The 26,526-nt window shown below is 45.1% G+C and overlaps 1 protein-coding gene across 1 annotated transcript; it reads right to left on the reverse strand.

Moving 5' to 3' along the window:
• Positions 1–17,627: 17,627 nt before the first annotated feature.
• Positions 17,628–24,967, reverse strand: gtf3c4 (general transcription factor IIIC, polypeptide 4). The gene is made up of 5 exons (XM_068573313.1): positions 24,572–24,967; positions 20,824–22,587; positions 19,830–19,960; positions 19,344–19,432; positions 17,628–17,868 (listed from the first exon to the last, which is right to left on the reverse strand). Exons 1-5 carry the CDS (start codon positions 24,884–24,886, stop codon positions 17,804–17,806), a joined length of 2,364 nt encoding a protein of 787 aa, XP_068429414.1. The 5' UTR covers positions 24,887–24,967; the 3' UTR covers positions 17,628–17,803.
• Between the last annotated feature and the right edge of the window lie 1,559 nt (positions 24,968–26,526).

The following is a 26,526-nucleotide window of genomic DNA, read 5'->3' on the forward strand; positions in this document are numbered from 1 at the left end:
TACGAATTGTTTTCATAAGCAATATCCAGCCCTTCAACAGATTTTGCCGTTGGATTTTTACATCATTTTTCAATGCATTATAAATTCCATTAACCTTAAGTATATTGGGGTCGAGGCAGAAATCTGAATAGGCCGACATCTTAAAACCTAAGCTTAAATATCCAACCATGCATTCAATAGCAACTTTTGATACTTGTCACTTTTTAATACTCGATACTTAAGGTACTGAGGTTAATTGCCCCGCCTTTCTCTTTCCAGCAAGTGTCCAGTGCAAAGAACACTTTTATACCAAAGAATATGTTCCTTTAAAAATGGTGTTGCTCTGTAGATTAACCAGAGTACCATTGTTCCTAGTTTATTTTGTAATGCCATTTTTCAAAGCTTTGAGGACATTCCATTCCCCTCCACTGTATTGCAATCTTAGAGGTGGATGTCCTGCAAGTAAGACTTAAAATATCAGCGTTGTTGGATACAGTGAGAGATATGTGAGAAAACTGACCCTTTTAAATAAATGTGTCTCTTCAGCCAACAAAAGAAACACTCCTCAATATGAGATCATTACCATAATGCGGGCGGGCGATACGCCCGGGGTCCGACTGTGCGCGCTAAAAAACATTCTTAAAAAAATAATGACCACACTTCCGCGCTCGTTTCTTCCTGCCCCGGCTGCTTATGGCGGGCGTCAGTGTCGATGGGAGTCATTACAAGGGTCGGGCCCTCCTCTCGACTGATGCAGCAGGAGGGAATAGGGGAGGAGGAGGAAGACAGACTGCGGCACGCTAACAACCACAACCACCACCACCATCATCATCATCATCATCACCATTATCATCACCGCCGCCATCGCCATGCGTACCTGCTGCTCCGGGGAGACGCTGCCTCCTGTCAAACAGCGGAAGGACCCCGGTTCACCTGCAATGCGAAGACGTGTGTGTGTGTGTGTGTGTTTGTGTGTGTGTGTGTGTGTGTCTAAATATATGTGACTGCATCTGCTTGTGTAAATGTATGTGTACATGCGAGTGTGTGAGTGCATCCTGCTGTCTACATAATTCCCCCCCTCAGTCTCGGCTCACTCTTTGACTGTTCACTCCTCTTTCTCTTCCTTCACCTCACCCCTCTGTCCCCCCAACCCCCTTTCTCCATTTCCCACTGTATCACTCCATATATTCATGAATTTCCTGTTTATCATGAAAACTTATGCATGAAAATAGAGGGTGGGAAGGGGGTAAAAAAAACACAACAACAAAAAAAGGGAAAAAACAAACAGGGAGAATGTTGATGGGGGTTTTGTCTCGTCTGGGTGCAGCGCTGCACAGGCAGCCCGGTCCTCAGGGGACGTATGCAAGAAGACCCTGATTCCACCTCCCTTCTTTCCTTTTCATTTGCTTTCTTTTCTCTCTTACCTTCCATCCACCCTCCCGCCTTCCTTCTTTCCTTCCTAACATTCGTCCCCCACCCCCCTGTTTTAGCCTCCCCCCGCCCCCACACCACCACCTACCCGCTGTCTTTCTCTTCTCGTCTCTCCTTCACACTGTCAAAGCCAGTTACAGGCAGAGGAGCTCTCCTCCTTAAATAATTCACAAGTTGATTAATAGACTCACAAGGGTATAATTAGGCAGGGGAGAGACAGTGGCTAGTGTAACCAGTACAGTGCTTAAGGGAATTAGAGAGTGGGGTTATTGAGGAAATGGAGAGTACCAGTAAAAAAATAAAATAAAATAAAGATACGCGGCGGCTGCAGTGGTGAACTCGTGGAGAGGATGAAGAGGCAGGGGGAGGATGTGGAGAAAGGGGGTGTGGGTGGGGGCACCTTTTTCTGAGGCTATGTGTTAGATATGAGGCAGCCTCTCCAGGAGCATGGAGCCCGGGGTTTGTTTGATGTGGAAATTGGACAGTTTGAATCCGTCTCCTTTAATTTTTCACAACTTACAGGGCCCCACTGGGTGCCTCACGCTTCTCTTATAGGATATAAATTAGTTTTTTTTGTTATTCTCACTCCTTCAGTTTTTAAACCCCTCTCCCTCTCTCACCTCCCTCTCCTCTTTTTCTTATACACATTACAGGTACCCCGTTATCTATTTTTTAACGCTTCTTCCTCTCCCTCACTGAACCGAGTTGCAGTTTCACCCCCAATGTTTGTCAAACAGTCAGTCATCAGCATAAGACTTCACTTATGTTGCCTCTAAGGCATCTTTTGTATTCTGTAAGGGATGTGCTTTCTGCCGGCAGACTGGTCTTCAAAACAAACAAACAGAACAATGGAACAACAGATCTCTCTCCTCAGTTCAGACATCATATTTCTGTTGTGGTGATCTCTGTCTGCCTCGCTTTTGCTGTTAAAATAAAATGAAAAGAACCAACGGAAATGCACCCAGACAGGTACAACACTCTGCCTCTCCAGCTTGCGTCTGTGTTTTTTCTTCCTCTCTTCTCCTTCCCGGGAAGTTCTCAGTGAGTAAAGGCAGTCATATTGGTTACACACTGCCGTTGCTTTGGTTTGTTCCCCTGTATTTATTTCATTGTCGATATCTCAGATTGCTTCCCGCGTTCCCACTCAGCCGCAATTTTTCTTCTTTTTTTCGCGCTCAGAATTTGCCGATATCCAAACACACTGATGTGTCCATCCCGGTGCGCGAGGCTGGCTCTGATGTGCGGCGTGTCTGCCTGCATGTACGATGTGTCAACTCTAATTCAAACTCCTCTGTTCTCCTCTCATCTGTCTGCTCCAGATGTTGCACTGGGTGTCAAAATGGATCTCGCAGAAGAAGAAAAAAAGGGTGGAAAGCAACACATTTCTCTGTTTGTTGAAACTGATAGATACACTTTGAAATTCAATTCAGGCATGCAGGAGGCGATGAGTCCAATTCAGCATGTGTAAGCCTTGATGCCACTGCAGATTTCATTTCTTGCTTGTTATCTGCACCGATTCATCTGATGCCACTGCAGAGATGGAGAGAGAAAAATCACACTGCTCATTGGTTAATGTTCTTCTTTGCTGGTCTCTATTTGACAGTTGTGAATTAATTATCCCTCCTGCTCGGTGTAATTGGCCCTCCTTTGTTGTCCAGAGCAGACGGCTAATGACTTCTTGACTTGTGATGCCCTGGCTGTGAGATACCCGGCCACCAGGAGGCGCTGAGAAGAGCGGGACCAATGTGTGTTGATTTATTTATCCAAGTCTGGATTAAAGCCTGTATACCTGATAAAGGGGATGTCAGAGGAGCTTTGACAGCCACAGAGGCGGCAGAGTGTGTGCGATTTGGTCGCTGCTCCGGCAGAAACAAGGAGTGTCGATGGCATCTTTGAAGTCTTGACAGACGAGAGCCTCTGAGCATCCCCTTAATCTTGCCTTCCCCTCAGAAAGGCGTGCGAGCAGGCAGGTTCTGAGCACACTCTGCTCCCTGTTTGCCTTATTCTCTTAATGACACAAACCATTCAGCGACCACGCATGATAGCATTTCATCTGGCATAATGTGTGGTGGCTGCTCACTTCAAAGCTTCGGCGCGCTCAGCCGGGTGGAGACGGCAGGAGACGGCAAGAGCCGGGACATGAACACACAAGGCTCTTCCCATTGGCTTGATGGGATGCCTGTGTGTAGTGCACGCTGTTTGATTGCGCTGATTGTTTTCGTGAGCCCACCTAAAGCAAATACAAAGAATCTGCCGTGTATGATTGTCTGGAAATCAGATCAATGGAGAGAGATATGTTTCACACCTGAACATGTCTGCCTCGAGTGATTCGCAGAGTTTATAATGACCCTTGAACTGTTCCCATTACTGTTTCTTCACACAGCACATACAATATTGCTTCCTCACATAAAGACAAGTCACTACAAAGACAATGCTAGGGGAGTACAGCGATAGGCTGCGAGCGGCTGCATCGCATTACTCGGCACTCCATCTCGGGATTATTTCCCATCAGCTCTGATTTTGACGTCTTTCCATCAATTCTCGCCTTCCTCCATATCACATCCAGGACGATGACAGAGCAGCAGTGCAGGCGCAGTGGAGTACAGGGGGCGTTCGTTGTGGAGGACCGGAGCTGCTGGGCAGAAGAGGGCGCTGGGGTTAATTACTCCATTACTGGGTGGCTCAGGCAGGAGCTGTTTAAACAGGCCCCAGTCAGCAGGGGATTAGGCCTCATTACTCCAGCTAAAGTTACGCCCACGACCCTTCCCCACCACCTCTTGCTGCGGGTTTGTCAGGCATTCTGGGGAATATTCATATTGAGGGAGGAGGGGGGGTGGGGATGGATATAGGAAAGAAAAAGGAGATTAAGATCAAGCAGTTGCAGAAGGACAGGTGCGGGGAAGAAGAGCAAACTGGCGAGAACGACGGGCTTAACTCCAGCGGATCGCCTGCATCATCACCTGAGCTCAGTCAGGGCTACAATTATCCCCCAAAATGCCCGAGCGTAGCAAGATTAGCATCTGAGACTCCGATTACCCTCCCTCCCCACCGAACCGAACCCCGGCCATCCCCGGCCACCGCCTCTCCATCGTCCTCCTCCCGCAGGTGTCTGATGGCACTCGGTGATAATGACGGTGCTCTCGTTTGCAAGAAGGGCCGTCTGAAATTAGGTCGCTGTTTGTGCTCCATGAGCGGGGCACCATGGGTCAGTTTACCAGGTCTATAGGGCATGAAACACTTAGGTTTAAAGTGACAGTCATATCACGATGATGTCTTTGTGAAAATGGACAAAGTGGTGTATCATCTAAAGTCTATATATATATATATATATATATATATATATATATATATATATATATATATATATATATATATATATATATATATATATAGTAGGTACCATTTGTGTATGCAAGCACTTTTACATTTAAGTGTGTTTACTTGCATAGCAAGACTGGTGATTTTTTTTTTCCATCCATTTTTCTCTTCACTTTCTATTGTTTGCAGATTTTCTGAGCTTTGCTTATCACAAGGAGACCTCATTTACTGTAAACTATAGGACTTCCTGCAGTCTTTTAAAACAAAGGGCCACCACCTCATCAGAAAACAAGATGAAGAGTCGACACTACAGCCACACTAGTGGCTCCATGAGGCAGTAGTTAGTGACAGTGGGACCTAAGTACTTAACACATTATGAAGTCAGACGATCATCTTAGTGACTACAGTTCATCCTGAGAGGAACATGAATGTGCTATAACATTTCGGTCAACAAGTGTAAAGTTTACTTTTGGTTTCACACGGGACACTTGCTTGTTATACTCGTGATGATACCACGTGACTTTCATGCCGCCTAACTTTCATATCGCCTAAATTCCATGCCACTTAACTTTCATGCCACTTAACTTTCATGTCATTTAACTTTCATGCCACCTGAATTTCATGCCACCTAACATTTATGCCACCTAACTTTCATGCCACCTAACATTCATGCCACCTAACTTTCATGCCACCTAACGCACATGCCATGTGACTTTGATACCACCTAATTTTGATGCCACCTAACTTTCATGCCACCTAACTTACTATGACCAACATGGAACACATATTTTATTGTGTCTTTAAAGGGAAAGGACCAGAGGTAGTCTTACTTGTTGTGTTAATGAGATACGTGAGAAGATCGATTCAGCAAAAGAAACACAATTTTAGTTTTGTTTGATTTAAGAAAAAAATATAATTTGAATTAGTGAGCCTTAAGAGGCGTAACTTGACAGAGCCAGACTAGATGTTTCATTCTCAGATTAGTCTCTGTGCTAACCTTAGATAAGCATCCCCTGCCTACAGCTCCAGCGTAACGAACATGGCATCAATCTCACAATCGAACTCTCAGAAAGAAAACATTAGCGTGTTCCCGAAAATGAGTCAGGTTATTTTTTTTATCATTGAAGAGACGTCAGATTGCTCTGAGGACTGGACTCTTAGTGGCTGTTAGGTTAAGCTGAATAGTCTTTTTGCAGTGAAACAGCTGAAGTGTCCTGTTGTGTTATAACTTAAAGTGACTTCACCTGCATGTTGCTATCGATACCGATTTGCCTGGAAGGATAAAGACTGTCGAGATGTAGTTTCACAAAGTTGCCAATGGATCAAATGCCAAAAAAAAGTGAGTGTCTTCCAATTAGAAGGGTCAACTGTGTACTGGGAGAACTAATCCAAGGGGCTTTTCAAAACAGATTTGTGAGAGCTTGAGTTGTAGCTTGCTGAACTGTACAAGCCAAAGTTTTGTGCCAGTGCCTCTTTGTCTTTAGTTCAATCACCTGGAACACATAAGAAGACCCCAAAAAAAGGGAAAAAACCTACAGACACTTTCGCATCGCACATTCACACAGTAGTCACGCAAATCTCTCCAGAGGGACTGCCAAATACAGTCGATAAAAATCCTATTTTATATGAGTCAAAAATGCTTTCTTGATTTATGGGACATGCTCGCTCGCCAAACTATGTGATTTAAGTTCAAATCCAGAACAGAGCTTCTATTATATAATTGAGGACAAAAAAATCAATAGTAGCAGCTGCATGTGGCCGCGGCAGGCACGGCTCGCATCCATATTGAGAGTGTACCCTCTTCGATCTGTGTCTGGGCCGGGCTCAGCTTCACTAGCCTAATCACACACGGAGCAGGTCGATTGGAGGACTTAGCCGGTGGCGCTCTCCAATGGCATATGTTAACATGATTCTCCCTCTTGCTCGCTGTTTAAAAAAAAAAAGAAGAAATCTGCACCTGAGATCCTAAGCCATTCAGAGCTACACACAAAAAAAACAGGGATTGTTTTAAACATAGCCTGAGGTGGAAGCGAGATTCTTTGCTTCGGTAACCTGAGTGAGCTGAAGGTGGGCGGCTGAGGACAAGACGGGCAAAACAGGATATTTATCCTATTGATTTTCTAAAGTTGAAACAAGAAGATTTAGGGGGGCTTGACTCTTAAAATTCCCAAGGAGCCGCTCACTTCTCAGCCGTATGGCCGCGAACACACACAAACACACACACACACACAGAGCAGGAAAAGCATCTTGCTAGTGAGAAGTGTGAGTGAGGTTTAGGGGCCTTGAGCTGCAAAGCTGTGCTGTGCTGTGGAATGATGTGCCCCAATGTGTGTCAGAGGAATCATTATAGCTAGTGCTGAAGCCCGCCTATGGTGTGTGTGTGTGTGTGTGTGTGTGTGTGTGTGTGTGTGTGTGTGTGTGTGTGTGTGTGTGTGTGTGTGTGTGTGTGTGAGTGTGAGAGTCATGTAGCAAAGTGGAGGTGTGAGCAGACAACAGATGGGAAGGGCCTCAGTATTGCAGAGATGCGGCCTTTGTCTCTCCAGCTGAAGGGAGAAAACCTGCAAATCAACAACAAACGCACCGTGAAGGAAAATGTGTGGGAATGTGACTAAGCACACAGTAAGTCTCCTGGAAATTTACCAATTCTGATGGCAGGTTCACAGTGCTCTCGGACTGTGAAACTTTGGCCCGTTGCTATATTTAGAATGTTACATTTAGTCACAAATAGCACTTTTGTAACGATCTCACAAAAAAAAAGTGAGACAGTTCTCCTCATTTTCAGTGCAGGAGCCCGTTCAAGGGTCTTAAAAAGGTGCAGCTTTTTCCTGCAGGGAGTGATTTGAGGCGTTCAGGGTTCAAGAGGTAAACCTCCAGTTCAGTTGAGGGACTGACAGGTGGAACCCTTCAAGCCTTGGGTGGATATGAAACTGAATCATTAGGAAACCAGAAAGGTGCACAAGGAGAGTGCGGGTCTCTGCCTGGCATGTCTGCAACCACCACTGCTGTGTTGTGTGATTGAATAAATATAACCAACAATTGGCTCACACTCTTTCTGGACACCAAGGCGTTGTAAAGCACACCTAATTTAAACCCAAAAGCAAGCGGTGATGTATGCAGGCAGCAGTTAGCAAACTGTTCCCACCCACTCTGTGTTAGTTTTCCCCAAATCACTGTATTATTCTAACCAATTTAAAAACTGCACATTGGTTTTCAATCTTTTATGTGAGGAATATGGCCATTAGTAACACAGTTACATGGATGACAAAAAGTCACTGTGCTCCAAATTCCCAAACCTCAGTACAATTATTTACCTTGTTAACAGTTGGTTTTCTACAACTGAACTGTCCAGTTACCCCCTTAAATGTTTTTGGAAACGTGATTTTGTTAGTTTTTAAGAGGCAGAAGATGCTCACAATACCAGTGACCCCTATCCTAAAAAAAGTTTGCTGACTCCTGCAGCTCATTCACTTCAAACTTCTCATCAACACATTACAAACCTCTCTTCAACCAACCCCCCTCCCTACCTCACTGACCTTCACTACGGCCACGCTGCCAACATCAACCTCCTGTCTCCCGCCTCCAGGACCGCTGCCACCCCCTCCTCACCTTGTTAAAAACACTTTCAAATAGTTTACTGACTTTTGTATATCCAGCTCTTCAGCCTGTTCCAGTAAGCAGGGTGTAAAACCCAACAACAACAACCAGATGTCAAGGTTACAGATTGGCTAGATATGGTTGGTTTGAATAGAAGAAGGGGGTCGGGGGGTTGTGTTTTAAATTCTACCTTGTTTCCGTAACTGACCAAAAAAAAGCACTTACTGAGCTGTTAAAATCTTAAATTAGTGCCAAGTCAATGATAAAAAGATCATTTTTCACACAGACGCATCACTTGGTGATAATTACAGTCCACCGGCCGGGTCACAGGCTGCGCTCTGCAGCTGCTCCCGTTGGACGTCCCCGGGTCAATCTGCCACGATTCGTCGCCCCGGCGGTCACGACTCGCGACTCCTCAGTCATGCCCGCAGATGATCGCTGATCGTAGGTGGGAGGGAGGTGCCCTGGTAATTGTCCTTTGGAGTGCCCCAGTTATGCCAATAAACGGCCCCTCAGTGACGGGGCTAATGGCGAGAGACCTCGTTTGCATAGCATTATCTTAATTGAGCCTGAGGCCTGGCACGAAAACAAGCCCGAGATTATGTTACTGACGGATGGTGGCGATGGTCCGGCGGCAACCATTTACCCGACAGCTATATTAATTAACAGCTATCCAGTTACATGGGCTTTAACAGGGATGAATAAGTTAACATGGTGACTGTGACGGCGGTGGTGACACGGCTCCTGTGCTTATGTGTGGGCTTCTAATGGAGAAGACACACTAATATGGCACGTGTGTGTGTGTGGATGCTAAAGAATGCCTGGCATCGGCTCTTATTACCCATTTCCTAAAGGAGGAAATAGAGCCAGCGTTGGTACCAGCCTTTAAATAAATCACCACACAAAGCCTGTACTAATACTTTTAATCGTGAATTAATTACACGCTCATCGTAGTAAGAAAAGCCACGAATGTTCCAATATGCACAGGCCAGAAATGTTTTTATTTCGGGGAAGCTACAACCCCATGTGTTGCTGAAGGTGATGTGAAGCGGGGCCTCGACGTGCATCACCCTTTACACCAGAACCCCCGGACTCGCACGCACAGTGTTGGGTTTTTTTTGGTATATTTTTTTTTGTAGATGCAGCATGCCAGCCAGGGAGCTCTTTTGTCATGTAAAGATCTGCCATGTGATCCGGCAGGATAAAAGAGGAGAGAAAAAGAAACCGTTCAGATAAGCTTCCCCTCATCAGATAATTAAGGATGCCTTTGCTCCAGTTTCCCCTTCTTAGCATAAGTGTCTGATCAACTTTCAAAAGGCTCATCAGCCAGAGTTGCTCCTCGGAGCTCCACTCCAGGGGCTTCAGCAGGTTCGAGTCCAGCTCTCGGCCCCGCGGCGCGCCCTGCAGGACCCAAATAAATTAGCTGAAAATCAATGAATCCGATGGATACGGCCAACAGCAAACAGACCGGATCAATAATAGGTATATTGTTTTGTTACACATTTGAGCGCTTACATGTGTTTCATCAGCAACTTTTGCAGGGCTGCAACTAATGAATATGTACATCTTTAATTCATCTATTGATTTGTTTATAATGAATCATGTCATCTATGACCTGTCAGAAAATGCTAACAAATGGCCGTCACACGGTGACATCTTCAGATCACCCAAATGGAATTCCAGTTTCATCAAGGCTACAATTAACGATTATTTTCTTTAGATTTGCTTTATTCAGACAAATATCTTAAAGCTCAAAGATATTCAATTCACAATGGTTTTTTTTAAATATCCTATTATTTGAGAAACTGAAACCAGAACTTTAACAAACAATGTTGTTTGTTAAAGTCTATTTTTACTGGATCAAAGACTTCAAAGCATAAATCTTTATTCAGTACAAGTCGGCTCATCGATTAATCAACCCCTCGCTCGACTCGACTCCACCATGTGCGCATCAGTTTGGAAGCCACACGGCTCCACGAGCAGCTGGAGAACCCTCTCCGGCGTCTCACGGGAAGGGTGCTTGGCCCGTGTTGTCTCCTCGGATGTCACTACTTTGCTGCGCCGTTGTGCAAATGAGGCATGCGAACGAGAAAACAGGATCCCGGAATCGTTTCCTAACAGCGCGCAGAAGAGGTCAGCTCGTCTGCAGGCTACAATAAGTGAAATTAATTACTGTTTGTGCTGCCACCTAATTGCAGCCTCTCAATGAACGGCTTCCACTTTTTTTCCTCCTTTTTTTTCTTCTCCCCGCCCTGCTACATTTTCCCACCTCGACACTCCTTTGCTCCCTGTCAAAACTCTTCCTCCACCTGTCACAGTGTCTGAGTTTTGTGCACGCACCCCCACCGCCCACCCTCATCCTCCTCCCCTCTTCTTCCTCCTCTCTGTCGCCCACCACCTCCCAATCCAACCCCTCCCTGCCTCCCCTGCTGCCAGTTTTTAACTACACTCCACTCTGGCCTCTGCTCTACTTGTTACAGCCCCAACACGAGTGCAAACAATCAAAGTCTTTGGGAACGCTAAAATATGCATGGCTATCCGTGACAGACAGATAAAGCAGGGCAATTAGCCACGTAATCCTAGAGCATCGTACGGAATAGTCCGCCTCAGCTGTCCCCCCCCTCCCGCCCCCCACCACCCCTCCCCTCCTTCCCTTTACTCTCTTGGTCTCCATTAGTTAAATGTACTCTGTGTGTCGGCTCCCCATCAAATCAAGTAACACTTCCCCTAATTGGCTTATAAATAATACAGCAGGGCCTGCATTATAATTTCATCAGTGGTAAACATTGCGGGGGCAGTTGGTGAAGAACCTATCCCTCATTAATTTCTTAATTTGGGTAGATGGAACGGAGGGGAAGTGAGGGAATGAAAGGTAGAGAGAGAGAGGGAGAGGAAGGGATAGAGAGAGATGGAGAGGGGGAGAGGATAAATTACAAAACAAACAAGGGGAGGAAGATGCTACTGCTGCTGCTTTTGTTAAGAGATGTCAGATATTCTATCCGGGGGTTTTGTCAGTACTCCTGTGCAATAGGTGTGTGTGAGGGCCCCGGCGCCCCCAGTTAACACACACAAATACACACAAGCAAAACGCACTCTCTCTCTCCCCAGTCTCATTCCTTGTTCTTTTTTTACACCGACTTAATGAATATTTCATAACGAGCAACATAAATATTCATTCTAATGGTTTTGCACATAGTTATTACCGGTATTTCCCCTCCTTTTTTTTTAAACAACAAAAATACTCATTATAAACTCTGCATAACCAGGCCCTGAAATAAATTCTCTCACTCTCGCACGAAGATTATCTAGATCAACTGCTCAGACAGTGTTCCAACAGGAAGTCACCACAACTATTATGAAAAGCCTCCCAAAAAAAACTCTGGTGTTTGCCTTTAGGTATAATAATTTGCACGTTTCAAAAACATGCGTATATCCACGGGAGAGGCACAAAGTTCAGTTTTTTCACTTCACTCATCGGCTGCAATCGAAAAGACAATTTGGAGGAATTCGGAAAGATTCCCTGTGTGATGAAATCCTTTTTGTAAAAGGCAATAGGTCTGTAATCAGCCTTCCTCCCCTTGGCAGATAAATGTCACCCGAACCTGCTATTATATTGCATAATGCACTTTTAAGGGAATTTTACATGGCCCGTGATTGATGCTATGAAATATGAGGTGTGAGCATATGACACCCTCTGATCTCTGAAAGACAGATATTAAAGCAAACTCTCAAATGAGCCCCCCTTCCCCTCCTCCCGCCCTTCCCCACTCTCTCCCTCTGCTGAAATGTGGAATATAAAAGGCACAGAGAGCCCTTCAGCCTTCAAAAGGAAAGTTAAGCGCTCCACATTCTCGGCAAGATTTTTGAAAATGGAGCCACCTGAAGGCAATCTGTCTCGGCTGGAACCTCGCTTGTCACCGTTACAGAGAGCTGTCACTTCACGGTGCCAGCGCTGATGGAGACAGACATCCGTCATCCGCCGCGTTCTCACGAACACACGCCACCCGATGTCTTACGAGCCCGCAGAACATTTTGTTTCACTTAAGATCCGCCCGAACAACACACTCTCAGGCACAGCCACGAGAGCCTCTTGTTCTCTCATCTCTGTCGCTTTAAAGGAAAGAAATAGTTCTATAGCGACGAAGAACTAACTGTCCATCAATCACACTCAGGGCTCATTAAGCAAAATCTTTTACCTGAGAGAAACTAGCTGTAAAATGTATTTAAGTATCAAATGTTCTTATTCCTGTCGCAGCTTTCAACAACGGGTACGCACTTAGGCACCCATAATGAAAATCCCCCAACGTTGTGTGTCCAATTAGGTAGTGACATGTACTCAGTTAGTATCCACCAGCTTCGCACCCCCTTAAAAGCAGAGCTCTGTGCTTGATATGGGACCCTTCAAACTTTAAGGATCATCTCGGTCATGTCGGGGAGCGCTGCTTTAGTCAAATGGTTTGTGTTAATTGATTGGCGGTCATGTGACGAGCATACCTGATGTGGAGCAGAGATAATGAGCCGTGGGCCCTTCGGACTCTGTCTCTTTGTAAAATGTGATTGTAGTTATTAATCATTTGTTTGTGGTAACTTGACTGATATTTATGAATAACATAAAGGCCATACACAAGATTTTATTTACTTCCCCCTCACCATCGCTTTTTAATTGTGCTTTATTAGTGGAAACAGAAAACATGTCAATCTTATCACGTTAAATATTCATGACTAAATAAGACACATCCGTATCAGAAAAAGCACATTTCTCCTGTTTTCTATTCAAAGGGCTGTGTGTCCGTGGTCTGAACTAATTTGATTGACAGTGTCCTGTAAAGAATAAACAACCACATTTAACCACATTGTGATTCAAACGCTGCTGAGCTGTCATTGGTGTTACAAAGTGCACCTGAGCTCTGTGGTTGATTTAGAAAATGTGTTTTTAGGGCCTTTAACTAACAAATGTGCAATTAATCAAATCCCCACAAGCTAATTGCCACGCGGTAAACCTGGAAACCTTCGGGCCCCCCGAGGCTCCGGGGTCCCTGGGGCATGTTGCCTGCTTTGCCCGATTGGTAATTCGGCTCTGCTCCGCAATCCATTTTTTGGGAGCATCGATTTACAGATTAAACATCGGGATGTGCGCGCTCGACCTCGTAGCTTCATCTGTTTGTTTTCTGGAACGATGACATTTCAGAGACATCCATACGACACATTAATCATTTAAATCCTTTACCAAGCCAAATCACGAAACATCCTCTGGTTCCAGCTTCTCCAGTGCGGATTTGAGTTTTATATCATTGTAAACAGAAAATTGTTTGGTTTTTTTTTTACTGTGAAACCTTCACTTTAGGGTTTTGGGCACTTGTGTGGTCATTGTTCACAATTCAGTTTCCAGGAATAATTGATAAACCATCTAAGTCATCATTCGTTCCAGCCCTCGTAAACAGCCAATTTCCTCATCAAATGTAGTGAGTACAAGTGGAAGCAAAAAAAACTGTATTAAAGCGCAGCACTTGAGTACTCGTGTCTCAAGGGTGAGGATGTTGCGCTGAACGTCGGAGAAGGTGAGAGCCGGAGTCCACGGGATGCGGCCCCCTCCACCTAATTGCAGCCGAACAAGAGGAGACGAGGGGAGCATGTTGAGGGCGAGCTTAATTAATGTAGCAGTAAAAAGCGGCCCTCCCTCTCCATGTCCATTCTGCTGTTCCGTATTAGTTCCACCTCAGCGCTCTCAAAGCCGGGAACAAATAGTGACTCTAATGATGGACATACAACCCCCCCCCGTCCCTTCTAGCCTCCTCGCGCAACCTCTCTGCTGGTCTCGGGTCACCGCCCTCCCTCCCTCCGCTCCCCCGGGGACGGCAGAGCGGGGGAGTCAACCAGTTAGACAAGCTTGTTCACCCCGCCGGTTCAGCGAGAGCAGAAGACAAGCTTGCATACTGACTTCATTAGCACTGACATGTTTGGGAGGTTAGGTGTGAGGGGGGGGGGATGCGGTTCAGTTTAGAAGACTTTAGAAACAGAAGCCTCACCGGGAGGTGGAACGAGGTGGAGGAAGTCAGCAGCTGCAGCAGTGCAATGATGCAACTCTGGGTTGCTGCTGGTGTTTGCTGTGGTGTATTTCTGGGCCCTAACTTCACAGACAGCAAAGGAATGGAAAGAAAGGGCACGGTAGGATTTTTGTGAAGACTGGCCAATAAAGCATAGTCATCTAAATACTCACAGGATGAACCAGATATGTTTTTTTTTTTTTTTACAAAAAACAATTATTACATTTGTTTATCAAACAAATTGTTACAATTCATCGTGATATAGATTTGATGTTATGCTGCAAAGCCCTGGACCTCTACTGATAACTACTGGTACCATAATGCAAACGGACTAGTGCACTTTTGTTGATTGGTGCATATTTCATAATTGTTAATAGGAAGCCTTTTCCCAGCACCCTGACTGAGAATAGGTCCAGGACAAATTGAAGGGTTTCCAAGAAGAAAACTATTCTGGTTTCATATTCTGCCATATATTTCTTCTCCTCCAAACGAGAGAATGATCTTGCCGGTAAAGAGAGATAAACCGCTTCTTTAAAGAGCTTTCTTCGTAATGTGGGGAGAAGAAGAATATTCCAACAATGTGTATCACCATATTGTGGAATTGGTTTGATCTCATCAGAAATGTCTGTTTATTACTAACTCTGGATATTAAATACCTCACACATCTGAGTATGTCCACACAATGATGCAAAAATAATATTAATATTCAGCATTGCCATAAAGCAGCCCACAGAGGCCTAAACAACCGGAGACATTGATAGAGCACGAGTATACCGAATGGCATCGCTGACGTTTGACAAATCCGTACCGTCTCATGACGTTAATCCCCATAAACTACTCCCCAACTTTCCTCAGAGATGTGACGAAACGTTTAAAGAACCAACAGGAGAGACGCCGCAGGTCTATGAACACAGTGTCGGATCCCGCCAGGCAATGCCGTCACATGTCAGCGACGGGGGGAGGCAGTTGTACCCTGTTAACCGGAATATTTTGAAGAGACAACGAATTGATAGCCTTGAGAGAATACCGTGGGACCCATCATGTTCAAAATCAAATCTAAACAAAACAAAAGGAATATCACATGAAATTAAGGTGTGAAAAGGTGCCGTGAATGTTTCATGCCATCCCACCACCGACATAAAGGATATAAATATTGTATGCAAAGAGGAAAAATCCCCCGTTTGAAGTGTTGAGAGCAAAGACAGTGGGAGAGAAGAGGGTGGGGAAGCAGGTAATTACTAGTGGAGCTGCTCTTTGACGGATTATTATATTAAAGCGGGAGGAGGATCAACCAAACACAGCTAACCTTTGTAACAGTGCTGGTCTCCACCTATCAGTGACAGGGACATTACAACCTGAGGAGCCACTTCCACTTGACAAACTATAGCGCCGAGCACCAAATCCCCAGGCTCAGAGGGGGAGGGGGGCATGAAGGCACCAAACACATCAAACCTCCTCCAGCCAGGGCTGATGAACAGCTCATTACACGGCATTCAGGTTCTTTAATGTGGAACGTGACGTCTGGAATTACACTTAATTACTCGCTACCGCTCCTCCGACAGGGTGGGCACACAGGTTGCTAGCAGACAGCACCGCTACTCTGACACGAAGAAAGAAATATCATTTTCAAACAACTGTTTCCAAAGTTAGGAATGAACATTCATCATCATTTGCTTTGTACCCGTTTGTTTAATGTCCTGTAGGAAAAGAAACGACAAAAAAAGCTCCATGTTTAAGTCTAAATGGGCCATAACTTTTTGCACATCCCAGAAAATCTTTGCACTAAAAGTGTCTTTACTGTGGAATCGGGATCAACCAACTGTAAGCAGGATACCAGTGAGTAGTTTCAGTAAATTATCATTATGTTTAGACAAGTACAAATTGACTTAATAGAATATTTTACTGCTATTGTTTTTACACTTTCCCCTGCAAGTTCATTCATGGGTGATTTTTGCCGCTAATCTTTCCCCACGAGTGCTGCACAGAATAATGTGATAAATGATTCACTTTCAAGTAAAGGCGGGAGACATCCCTCTCTTCCCCAAAAGCACCGAACCTTCACCGAGAGTCCTGGGCCATGAAATGACTCCACTGGGTCAAGCAATGTGGGAAAGAAGGAAAGAAAGAAAGAAAGGAAAAGTTCCTCTTTCATGAAGTCCTGTGTGTTCGGAGCCGAGCCCCCTCCTCCCTCTCCTCGCCCGGGGGCAGGCTATCATCTCCAGTGTCACCGGAGGGAGGGCAGAACCCAGCCCACCTCTGCCGGGCCCCGCTGATGTAAGGGATGAGAGGAGGAGGCTCTGCTGCCGGCCCAGTCTCCCAGGTCCAGCTTCCTCTTTGATCACCGGCCGCCGACCTCCCAAGTCCCCAGAACAAGGGGCCGGGGCCGAGAACATGCTGCCGAGCCTGTATCCCCTCCCCTTAGCCCCTTGTTCCCTCCAAATATTGAAAAAAGGGTTAATTGTATTTAACAATACGCTCTCTAACACACACACCCCTCTCCATCACCGCCACCCTCCCCTCCTTGATTAGAATTAGAATCACATCTGGCGCCATGTTCTGTCCCTCATTACTGCTGAATCTCATTACGACGCTCTCCCGCGGGAGGGACCGCGCCGGGTTTTTAAGCACACTTTTCGCTTTCTTCCTGCCTCTTGCTCATCTCATCTACCTCGCCGCTCCATCTCTTCTGCGTTTACATTAGCGGAAGTCCTCATCTGAGGGAATGACTGAGCGCCGCCGCCGCTGCCACCCACCTCCTCCCTCCTCCCTCCTCCACCCAGAGCTTGGAAATTGTTTTACAGTGCCAATTAAAGTAGGTATGTTGAGTTTTTTCCAGACTATGTATTATTCAGAGTGTATTATTTGTTGCGCTCAAAAAGAGTAGCGGGGAAAAAAAGAGAAAATGAAGCCCTCGCTAAAATAGGACTAGTGGAGTAAGTTCCACTTACTTGCAATAAAAACTACACCAAAGGTTTGGAAATACAGTCAACATAAGGAAAACGAGGGAGCTTATTTATGGTGCCCTGAAGTCCTACTGAATAATAGAAACCTCCACATATAAGTACATTTTAAATTTTGTTTCTTTGCACCCTTGTGCAAACACTGTCTGGCTGGGAATTTGTTTTAGAAGGAAGAAAATAAAAAAATCTGTAAAGTTTGAGTCCAAAATGTTTTACCTCGGTAAAATATGAATTTAAAGCCATGGCAGGGGGAAACAGCTTCTCTTGAGGTTATACTTGTGAGGAAATACGAGCTAGAACGCATAATCAAAGCCTTTTATTTGAACTTTTAAGATGCCAATATAAAGAAATAAAACATGAACAAAATACATGGAATAAAAAAACTAACAGTGATGTCTGACACAAGTGGACCCTGCGTCAGAGCGGGAAGCTCTGAAGGTCGCAGGGAAGCCCTGAGGTTCCTCCCATCGGTCGGCTCTAGATCATCGGCGAGTCGCAGAGCGTGCAGGGCGCCTGCAGTATCTTCCTTATCCACTCTGGATCTGTGGGGAGACCAAACAAGTTCCTATTGTACTGAATCATTCTAGTGACCGAGTGTGGCCTTTAAAGCCAGTAATGTTACGTGTTCGGAAGCGGTTTTTAATACAGTGAGAGCCAACAATAGATACCACATGTGTTTTAAACATATCAATACAATTTTAAAGAGTATATACACACACTATATATATATCTATATTTGAATAAATATAAAAGACAAGAATCTGTAGAGACAGGAGCTGGGATGCCGTTTATACCGACAGATGCCACAACTGCACCGACCTGTCAGGCTGCAGCTCCGAGGCTTGAATGACCAGAGGAGTCGTGCCTCAGGTGTTCCAAGACCCATAAACACCTGGGATGCATGTAGCAGCCAGATGGAGCCAACCCTCAATGTTTTCTCTCCCAACTCGAACCCCATCGCTGGCAGTACACCTGTTTGTTTGGATATTTTTTCCTTTTTCTTTTTTTTTTTCCCTTAAGCACCAAACAAAACCACGGTAAACGGTCCATGATCAATCTGTACACTTTTTAATGTCATTACTTCATAGCACTTGAGCTTATTGGCTTTAAGATGGATCTGATTGCACTCGGTGTCACACTCGCATGATGATGCATTTATTATGAGTCAAAGACCGATGTGCTCCAGACAAATACATTTTAGTTTAAATAATACATTGCTCCTCTCAGAGTCCAATAAAACATCTGGGTGGCAGACCGATCGAAGCAGGTTGATCGGATGTTTACATAAAGACCTCAAATGAAATGATCAATAATTCAAGGATGTAACGCGACGTGTAGCGTATTGATCTTCCCGGTCATCCTGCCAGATAATTTCCTTGTCTGAAGTCTTTGTCATGCTCACATGTGAAAAAAGCCAATTTGACCCTTTGGCCCGCCCTGATGTTACTACTCCAGCAACAAGCTGTCAGAGCTGCCGTGGAGCTCACACTGTCACTAACTGCACTGCCAGAATAAGTAATCTCATATTTTAATATGGCCAAATCAAAGCGCGAAAGAAGTAGACAGAAAGGTCAACAATATGCGTTGGAAGGATATATCTGGGATGTCGAACGGTATGAGCATTAAATAGTTTGAATGTAAAACATGTGTAAAACATTGTAGTCCATTTTATCTTTTGTCCTGCATTGTTCGGTACAGGTTGCACAAAATTGAGAAAGAAAACCCTCAACCAAAAAACCCCCCCAGAAATTAGACTGAGCTTTCTGACCAATGAAGCATCTCTGATCGCAAATCAGCCACAAAGAAGAGACAAAGCAATATCATTCAAACAAAAAAACTGCTAATTTCCAAAATCATTTGGATGAAGTTTTCGACCAGACTCCAAATTCAAAATGTCAAGCGGCGACTTGAGCGGCAGAGCGAGATGAAGGCCGACGTTGAAGGTGACAGGAGGCGACGGCTGATCGAGAGTGTGACTGTGAAATGGAGGTGGAGAGAGATGGAAAGTGGCGCTTACCCTCGGGCTCTGGCAGTCTGGCAATGGTATCCAGCAGGAGGCAACGTCTGAACGTCAGCGTCTGGCAGGCCTGGTATGACAACACACACCTGGAGGAGAGCGAGAGGACGGCATTAGAGAGCTGGCTGGCAGGGACAGAGACATGCACGCACACACACACACACACACACTAAGTAGAGCAGGAGCAGCACTGAGGCACAACTGACGGGCAGTCAGTGCCCACCAGAGGCGCCACATTCCAACCAACGAGAAGCCAGGAGACGTCTTTGACGGATAATATTTATGAGGCGACGAGCGTGGCGCGTGGGTAAATATCAAAAGGTGGGAGGCTTGATTACAGCTCTGTGAAGATAAATAAACCGCCAAAGAAGGCATTTGGCATTAAGATTCGATTCATGCCCCGCCAGGCACGTCGAGGCTTAAGCTAATAAAAAGCATCTTTAGTGGATTCGATTTGAACTTGTGGAAAAGAGCCATCTCAAATACCTGAGCCACATGTGACCGTTTTTACAGACTGCTTGTTTGTGGTCCGAGAAGGGCAGCACAGCCTGACACAGGCTGCAACGCTCCGAGAACGTCTGCTTGTTCATCTTGTTCTTGATGTGGCCAATCAGGACCTGAACGGAATGACACACACAGACACAGACACAGACACACACAGACACACACACACACACACACACACGGTCAGTGAAAGCAATCAGTGTGCCATGGTAGCAGAGAAGACGGCACAAATGGGAGTTCAGTGCTTTTCTCAGAAAGGCTTAAGCAGTGGCTGTGCAAAAGGCTCAAGATTGTTGATTTTACCTAAAGGCAGTTACCTGATGACACACTAATGTATACATAACAATAACATATAATAAAAACACAATTAATGTTCTTAATCCTAAGAGCAAAATGGCTTCCTAAAGAATATATGTCTGATCAATTTTGGATATTTATGTAGTTTTGTTACTTTATTAAAAATAAACTGAAAAATTTAACCATTAAAAAGCAACTTGATGTATATTTGGCAAGTTGATGTATATTTTTTACGAGCATTCACTAGTAATAATTGGATACTAGTGAATGCTGAAGCTCACAGGATAAGTAAGAAGTTGGTGTTTGGGCTTGAACCCATAGTTCAAATTTAAGATCCCATGAAATGGGCACTTCCTTTATACTTTGGAGCGGGGCTACCTCGTGATTGACAGGTCGATACCATGGCATTGTGTGGGACTGGGATTAGTCCTTGTTTTCCTCTTACGACAGTGCGTTTTTAAATCATGACATTTGTGGTAACCTAAAAATGTCACTGTCCTGAACTCAAAGCTTCAGAGTGGCGGTCCACAAACCACCGGGTCACAGTGATGATGACCACTTACAAGCAGTCAATGGGATACACATTTGACCATTAAAACAGGAAATGCATCACGTTACGGAACTAATGAGACAATTTCATGGGACCTTTGCAGGAGAGATGTTAAAAAAGATAATTTACCTCTGAAGCTCTGTCGTTACTGTCTCTGGAGAGGTACTCCACCAGGCCACAGGTAGGAATACTGGTGTTCTGGGCAATCCAGGTGTTGAGGTACACTACCCCCAGCACCTTCTTCATGTGTTCTCTCATTATGTGAGTCTCCACAGCATTGATCCAAGCCTGCACCTCCTCCATCTGCTCTTCCAGATTCTCCTTCTCCTGCTTCACTTGGCCGGGCTCGCCTTCCCCCTGCAGCGTAATCACGTCATTGTCCTTTGCACCCTCTTCCTCGTCGTCGTCGTCCTCCTCCTCCTCGTTCTCGTCCCTTACAAACACTTTGTTCTCCTCGTGCGTCGGTTTCCAGCGGTGGGCCGTGGGAGGCATCTGTAGTGACTGGTAAAGTATCCGCACCAAGAAAAGCTTGAAACGCCACAAGTAGGGCGAGTCAACTGTCTGGATCTTTTGGTCAAGCTCTTCCAGCACCGATGCAGGGATGCACTTGTTTTTCAAAATCTGCCACCTCACAAGATCCAGCAGGTCGGCCGTTTTGTACAAGTTCTGCGTGGGAGACTTGAGCAGTAGTGTCGCGGCCGCCTGCGATGTTTTCAGGGTCACAAAGTGGACCTGGTAGGTCCTGTTGATTGGATGATAGCCGTCGACTATACCTTGCGTGCTGACGAGCGCGACGTACGCTCCGTTGCTGCTCACCGCAATCCCGTGAATCCTCCTCTCGGAGAGGCTCTCAGGTCGCACCAGCTCATCTTGTTTGAAAATCAACGTGTTCTCCGTGAATGTCGGCGTCAGCTTTTTTATCCACCCGTCCACGGAACACGTGTACACTGCGACGCCGTGTTGGCTGATCGCCAGCGAGACCACTGGGAGCGAGTGCAGCCCCGCCACGTGAGAGTTGTGCACATTTAGTCCGGCAGGCGAGATCATAAGCAGACACCAAAAGACGTAGCAGCCGCGCGAGGCCACGATGAGGCTGCAGCCGGTCTTCTGGATCGGGTGGATCATCGGGACACATTTGAGGTTCTCCACGGCAATCTCGTCGCATTCCTTCCAGAGGATAACCGGGTGTCGGAGGGTGAAGTAGCCCTTCACTCCCGACAGGCTGACCGGCATGATCTTGACAGGCCCCACCTCGCTGCCGACGATCAGGCCGCTCATCCGCCGGTCAGAGTTTTCATACTCCCACCACGCCAAGTCACTGGGCCTTGTCACTCCCGACTCGACGATGTCATAAAACGCGACGTCCGCATCGCTCAAAAACGGCAACGCAAACTTCCACAGAACAAGGTCACCGTTTTCCATGAGGACGGCGAGGAGGACCATCTCCATGTCTTTGCACGTGTTGTTGGGCTGGACCTGTTTGGTCGTGTAAACACTCGACCACTCCATCCTCAGGGGGGTCTGCATGCGGAAGCGCCGCTGCAGCTCCTCGAAGTCCAGCAGGTTCGCCCGCGGGGGCTCGTTGTCCTTTCTGGAGTAACCTCGCTCCTTGAGCCGGGCGCTGTACTTTTTAGTGAGATTGATGATGGCGTTCCACTCCAGGCGCTTTTGGCTGTTGTGGATGGTGAGTCTGTGGTCAAGTGTTAGGCAAGCGAGCAGACAGCGCCCGTTCGAGTCACAGCCTAACGGAGACCAGCTGGCATATTTCATTCCCTTGTGCGTTCCTAACAACGGGTTCATCACCTTGTCGGCCATAAAAACTTGTCTTACTGTGGGGTCCGGGTGTGTCGAGAACTTCTCCACTGCTTCAGCTAGCTCTGCTGTGGGTCCCACCTTCAAAGTTAAGAATCACAAACGAAAGCAACATCAAAGGTTAAAGGTACATATGAATCAACATTTGCAGCTGGATTGTTGAAGGCAGCATTCGAGAGTTAGTGCCGACAAATTCATAGACAAATTCAAAACCACCTTACATTTTAAAACCCTTTAAATCTCTACTATAGTTTTTACTTGACTGCTGAGAAACCAAAAAGAAATCGGAAAAAGATGCATGCAACAAGGTTCACACTCCCTGAAGTGCAATTCAGTGGAACATCCACATGTAGCGTTATGAGCCAGCGCTCTTCCTCCATCAGACAGACCGCGGCCTCTTCGCGCGCCATCATCCGCCGCTCAGCGGCCCTCCTATTTACAAGCACTTAATCATATCTATAAATGACAGCAGGAAAGCAACTCTGCTTGTCTGCCACTGTGCTGAGCGGATTATAAAATTCAGCTCCATCCAGCGCTTTATCTGCCAAGTGGATTTTTGGAAGTGGAAACGAACCTATAAACAATCATGTTTACACACCAGAGCAGCTGCGCCGAGACAGATTCACCACAGCAAGATTGTTTCTCAGTTTCTCTTTCCATCAACATTTGTATTCCGTTGCTTTTTAATCGTCTTTTCAGTTCAGTTTAGTAAATAACGGAAATACAGGCAAGTTCCACCCGCCGCCAAACTAATAGCACACAAGAGAATCGCAGCTTGGCAGTGTTTCTGATGCGTGTTTACACAGGTTGCTTAACGAGGAGGCAAATAGTAGCAACACTGCTCAAATAGATGCACAGATGCCATGTTGTCATCACCTAGTCTTTAGACATGTGTGTTACTTATTAGCAGCGCTATTGCCTTTAATGTATGGTCACGTTTGTTGCAAAATACATGCATGGTGTTTAAAAACGTTGTTAAAAAACAACTTTGCTTGAGATACAGTACGTAGGAAACACTGTGCCATACGTCTAGTCCATTAACCATCTCTGGCTGAAACAGTTGACAGTCCACGTCACAAAGAAAACGACACAGCGGCAATGAATAAAACATCTGCAAGCACTCAAACACAAATATTACAGCGGAAATAGAAACACTTTAGACAAGGCAGCATTTTTTAAACCAGTTTTGATGTTTATACAACAAAAAAAATGTGTTTCAAATATTATGGAGAAAAAAAAATCTTCAGAAAGATCTTTTAGGTGAAGGAAGTGGCAACCATTTGAACATTTGTTTTAGTGTACCCCAATGTTTACCATCATGAGCTTCACATATCCATAATGACTATAAATTAAAGTCGCCCTTCAGCTGTAAATGTATTTTTGTTACTTTGCTTGGATGTTTGATGCTCGCTGTGTGGTCTGTTTGAGTTTGGTTTTTTTTAAACACAGACACATATTGCTCAAAACAAGGGTATAAGTTGATGTCTGAAAACATGTCTGTATGGTTATCATCTCATCTCCAGTCAAAAACAGAGTGATTTCACTAATTATGTGAATATGGTTTCCAAACTGGTGGAGGAATGCACTGTATGTTCTGGTCATCTAACGAGTTTAATGAGATAAACGGGACTGTTGGGTACTTCTAATTATTGACTGACCTCTTACTAAACTAAAATGCAGCTGGGGACGTTAGTAATAAAGATTGTTGGAGAGACTGAGGACAGGTCATGAAGATGAGCAGAGGATACAGTGAGGAGTTTGGGGAATTGGGGACACTTCCTTCATCAGTCACTTCATGGAGGAGGAGAGTAAAGGAGCGCGATGCTAACCAGCTCAACAGCCCGTTATTGGTGGCGGTTCCTGACACTACATGTTCTAACTATCAGAGACTTACGGACTTACAGATCTCCATTAACACAACCAGCTCCCGGTCTCAATGTTTACCAGCAGAAGTCCTCGCGCTCGCTAAAGTAACGTTACTAAGGTTACAGCGCTCATGTCAGCCCACGTCCCGCTTCCTCCACGGCGGGAGCAGACAGAGCAGAGGTGCAATTTGGATATTTACCCGCACTTTGGTCGCCTCGGTCGGGACAGGTATGGAGGTCCTGTGCAGCGTCAGCTCCTGTTTGCTGCTGTGCACGTCGCACACCAGCTCCATCACCGACACGGAGCTGGTGGTGCACACAGCCAGGCGGTGGTCCTGCGACCAGGCGAGCGGCTGCAGCCCGCTGACCGGGGCCATGAGCGGGACGGCGGGCTCCCGCTTAACCGACACCTCCTCCGGGCAAATGTGCAGGTCATCGTCTGCCTCTGGTTCGGTCTTAATGACTATACTTCTGGGCAGTGTTTGTGCCAAAGCAGGGGGACTGGCAGCCGCCATGTTTTTTCCCTGAGATGGAAGTGACGTCGGCGAGCGCGGGAGGAGAGGAAGGAGGGACTTCCTCCGCGGAGTTAAATAGTTCACTGTATGCGCGCGTGTGTGTGTGCGTCAACAGCAATAACGTTGACTTCTTAATGAAACTTACAGATAAAACTTCAGTCACAGAGGTCCACAGTACCTCTATAAAGATTAAGAGCCTGGGCTGAAACCAATAACAAATCGTATGAGATTGTCCTCATCTCTTACTTGTCTAATATTTAAAATAATAATAATATATTACAGTGGTTTCCAACCCATTCCAAGATGAATTTGCGTGGGTCGCAAAACGATTAAAGGGATATTCCATAAAATATTGAATACAGTCACCTCCTCAGACCTTTAAATTTTTCAAATAAATAATATGAGAAGATCTTTGGTTAAGCTGCTCACAATCCACACTCTCACGTCGTAACCTGTGATGAGAAGACATTACTTAATTGGAGGGAGGGATTCATAAGCCAACACAGCAACCACTGATTTATTCCATTTTATTCAATTCAAATCTTAATTCACTTTTTTTTAAATTAAAAAAGTGATCATATTACAGTGATCAACTGTTTTCTGTAGCTCTCATCTTTTTTTCAACTGGTTTGAATGTATTCCTGTTTAGCTGATGCACGGGTCTATATCAAGATAACAGATATAGGTGCTGCCTCGTATTGAGCAACAAACAAGAAACATGCTGAGAGCAGGAGTTCAACTCATTTCCATGTGAGCAGATAAACGTGTGTTGTACGACATCTGTTTCATACATAGAGAAAGAGAGAGGGAGTTGTGGGTATGATAATGTGAATGAGGTGTATCATTTCACATAAGGGGATTGTTTTTTGGCCTTTAACCTCGGTAGCTAGAAGAGAAACGAGCGCTGGATCAAACATAAGCACTATCCCTGCTGTCCTCTGAACTCTCCACTTCACTTGAGAGCCAATCACTCTATTTCCCACCGACAGACTGTCAGCAGGCATCTGAAGTATTCACAATCAATAACCCTCCTCACATATGTTAATGAGGATTGTAATTACCCACACACACCGCTGATAGGCAATTGATATGTTTTACATTTTGTGTTCTGTTTTATTTAAGTGTCTTTGTCTTGTTTTAATTGCATCACGTTTGTGTGAGCCACAAACCGTAGTTTCAACTAAAACGTGATTACAAAATAAAACATGGACAAGGCCAATGAAGGATTTTATTTGTATGCTTAAGTTGAACTAAATGAAGCTAAATGTAAATGTCAACAGTTAAAGTTCTCTGTTTGTTGTAATATTTATCACAGCTTTGAAATTCAACTGAATATATTCGTGCCATCAAACAGTTAACATGCATTCTGTAATACTCACATCAGAACATTTTTCTCATACATATACTATGCATTTTATATATATATATATATATATATATATATATATATATATATATATATATATATATATATATGTATATATATAAAACAGTTTGAATACATTTCTAATGAAAACTGAACGTGCCGTTATGTTTGCTTTAGGTTGAATAATGGTTGTGTTTTGAGCCATTATGTCTCAGAAGGAAACAGCACTCGCAGCCTTGGGCAGTGTGTCAGGACTTGCACATCCTCGTTCTAA

This window comes from Clinocottus analis, unplaced genomic scaffold, assembly GCF_023055335.1.
Source record: "Clinocottus analis isolate CAN_PGR_092001 unplaced genomic scaffold, fCliAna1.0.p SCAF_13, whole genome shotgun sequence".
Lineage (NCBI taxonomy): Eukaryota > Metazoa > Chordata > Actinopteri > Perciformes > Cottidae > Clinocottus > Clinocottus analis.

What these genes read in the sequence shown, in the direction of transcription:
- gtf3c4 (XM_068573313.1), bottom strand. Translation starts at nt 24,886, where the DNA reads ATGGCGGCTGCCAGTCCCCCTGCTTTGGCACAAACACTGCCCAGAAGT. An exon ending in CCGAGGCGACCAAAGTGCGG is followed by an intron (nt 22,588 to 24,571) that starts GTAAATATCCAA and finishes TTAACTTTGAAG; the next exon opens with GTGGGACCCACAGCAGAGCT. An exon ending in AACGGTCACATGTGGCTCAG is followed by an intron (nt 19,433 to 19,829) that starts GTATTTGAGATG and finishes GCTCTCCTCCAG; the next exon opens with GTGTGTGTTGTCATACCAGG.